Source organism: Oryctolagus cuniculus, chromosome 12 (genome assembly GCF_051225735.1).
Source record: "Oryctolagus cuniculus isolate XC-2025 breed Fujian yellow rabbit chromosome 12, ASM5122573v1, whole genome shotgun sequence".
NCBI classification, from domain to species: domain Eukaryota; kingdom Metazoa; phylum Chordata; class Mammalia; order Lagomorpha; family Leporidae; genus Oryctolagus; species Oryctolagus cuniculus.
This window is the reverse complement of record NC_142878.1, coordinates 54,919,598-54,921,657: the sequence shown is the minus strand read 5'-3', so window position 1 is coordinate 54,921,657 and position 2,060 is coordinate 54,919,598. Positions and strand designations below refer to the sequence as shown.

At 43.8% G+C, this 2,060-nt stretch overlaps 1 protein-coding gene across 1 annotated transcript; it reads right to left on the bottom strand.

Annotated features, from left to right (window-relative positions):
• Nucleotides 1-860: 860 nt before the first annotated feature.
• Nucleotides 861-1,787, bottom strand: LOC100346388 (olfactory receptor 4N4C). Its single transcript, XM_070053957.2, has one exon. It carries the CDS (start codon nucleotides 1,785-1,787, stop codon nucleotides 861-863), a length of 927 nt encoding a protein of 308 aa, XP_069910058.2.
• Nucleotides 1,788-2,060: the final 273 nt, after the last annotated feature.

Below are 2,060 nucleotides of genomic sequence, written 5' to 3'. Positions count from 1 at the left end.
TTAGCATAAATTAATTGGAGAGCGCCAGTAACATGGGCAGCACTCTGTATCATTCTCCTGACTACCGGGCCACAGCTAGCTGATGTGTTTCCTGAGCTAAGAGCTAGAAAGGCGGCTCTCTGTCTTCCCAGTCTCCTGATTATTGCAGATAAGGCATGTAGCAGGTTAGTTATATGGAATTTTACTGACATCATTTTAAGACACCCAGAGTAGAAACTTGTCTTTTTCCATTAAAAAGAATTTATAAGTACTTAATTTCTCACATTAAACCTAAGTATATTTAAAATAATTGCAGGGATTTTAGCAATTCACAACATAATCTGTAGCAATATATAAATAATAAGAATCATAAAGCTCTGAAAAAATAAATTCGAATAATTTTATGACATTTTTCCATGCAACTAATTAGCTTCCCTTTTATCTCTCTTCCAGATTCTGAATACTATATTATTTTCAAAAATGTGTTCAATATTTGGCTCTTTAGGTTTTATAGCTTATTGATCTCTGCCTATCCCATAAGAGAAGGAATTATGGATGAGTCAATCTTTTGTTTAAAACACTAAAATGGACCCCATTTCCAATAAAATATAATCAAATGTCTCTCAGTCCAAAAGACTTCAGATTTGACACTTAAAGTTACATAAATTTTGACCCCTGAATCTCTTGTACTCACTCATTGTTTTCCAACCACTCTAAACTTTCCTTTGTATTGTTTAAATAATCTGAGTTTATTTTCCCCCCTCCCCATTTTCTTTAATAGAACCTGAACAAAGGGAAATGTTCAATGGAAAACAATTTTTACTACGAGAATGGAATGCAGCCCAAAGTCTTCCTTCTTGATTTCTCATTTTGAAATCCATTCAATAGACCACATACCGACTCAACAACCTCTTCATGGAAGCTTTCACTTCCTGGTTGCGCAGTGTGTAAATCACAGGATTCATCAATGGAAAGATCACTGTGTGGAAGAAAGAAATCACTTTATCAGCTGGCAAGGCTCTGAATGGGCGCGTGTAGATGAAGATGGCAGGTCCAAACATGAGAAGTATAATGATGACGTGAGTAGTACATGTAGACAGAGCCTTGTTCTTCCCTTCAGAGGCTGACTTACGAACGTGGCAGAGGATGACTGCGTAGGAGGCCAGAAGCCCCAGGAAGCACAGGAGCGTCATCAGGCCACTGTTGAAGACCATCAGCAGCTCCACCACGAAGGTGTCCGTGCAGGCCAGCTTGATGACCTGCGGGACATCACAGAAGAAGTTATCCAGCCTGTTCGGGCCACAGAAGGGCAACCGCAGGATGAGGGCCACCTGGATAATGGAATGGAGAAAGCCTCCAAGCCACAGCGCCAACAGCATGGAGTAGCAGGCTCTGGGGTTCATGAGAGTCGCGTAGTGCAAAGGCCGGCAGATGGCGACGTAGCGGTCAAAGGCCATCACGACCAGAAGGAGGCCTTCCCCTCCCCCCAGGAAGTGCAGGAAGAAGAGCTGGGTGATGCAGCCTCTGTAGGAGATGAGCTTCTCCTCAGAGAGGAAGTCCACCAGCATCCTGGGAGCCACGATGAAGGAGTAGGAGGCATCCAGGAAGGCCAGGTTGCCCAGGAAGAAGTAGAGGGGGGCTGAGAGCCCGGGGTCTGATCTGATGGTGAGGATGATGAGGAAGTTTCCAGGGAGGATGATGGAGTAGAAGGTGAAGATCAGCACAAAGACCAGGAGCTGAATATTTCGAGACTGGGTGAGGCCGAGGAGGACGAATTCGGTCACCACTGTGCTGTTTTTCCTCTCCATCTCCTCTTCCTACATAATATCAGGAAATATGGAATTTATTTCAATCTCTTCCACCTAGATCATATTTCTTTAAAATTAAACTCAAGATGTGGACCTAGGCATTTGGCCCAGCAGTTAAGATGACAGTTACAAGCCCATTTCCTGCATCAAGTATCTGGGTTCAATACCCAGCTCCTCTCCTGATTCCAGCTTCCTGCTAATGCAGTCCTTGGGGGCTGCATTGGTGTAATTTTGTTCCTGTCACCCATGTGAGAGACCTTGAATGGGTCTCTG

Excerpts from the sequence above, each read along its gene's own strand:
- LOC100346388 (XM_070053957.2), bottom strand. The coding sequence starts at position 1,787 with ATGGAGAGGAAAAACAGCACAGTGGTGACCGAATTCGTCCTCCTCGGC.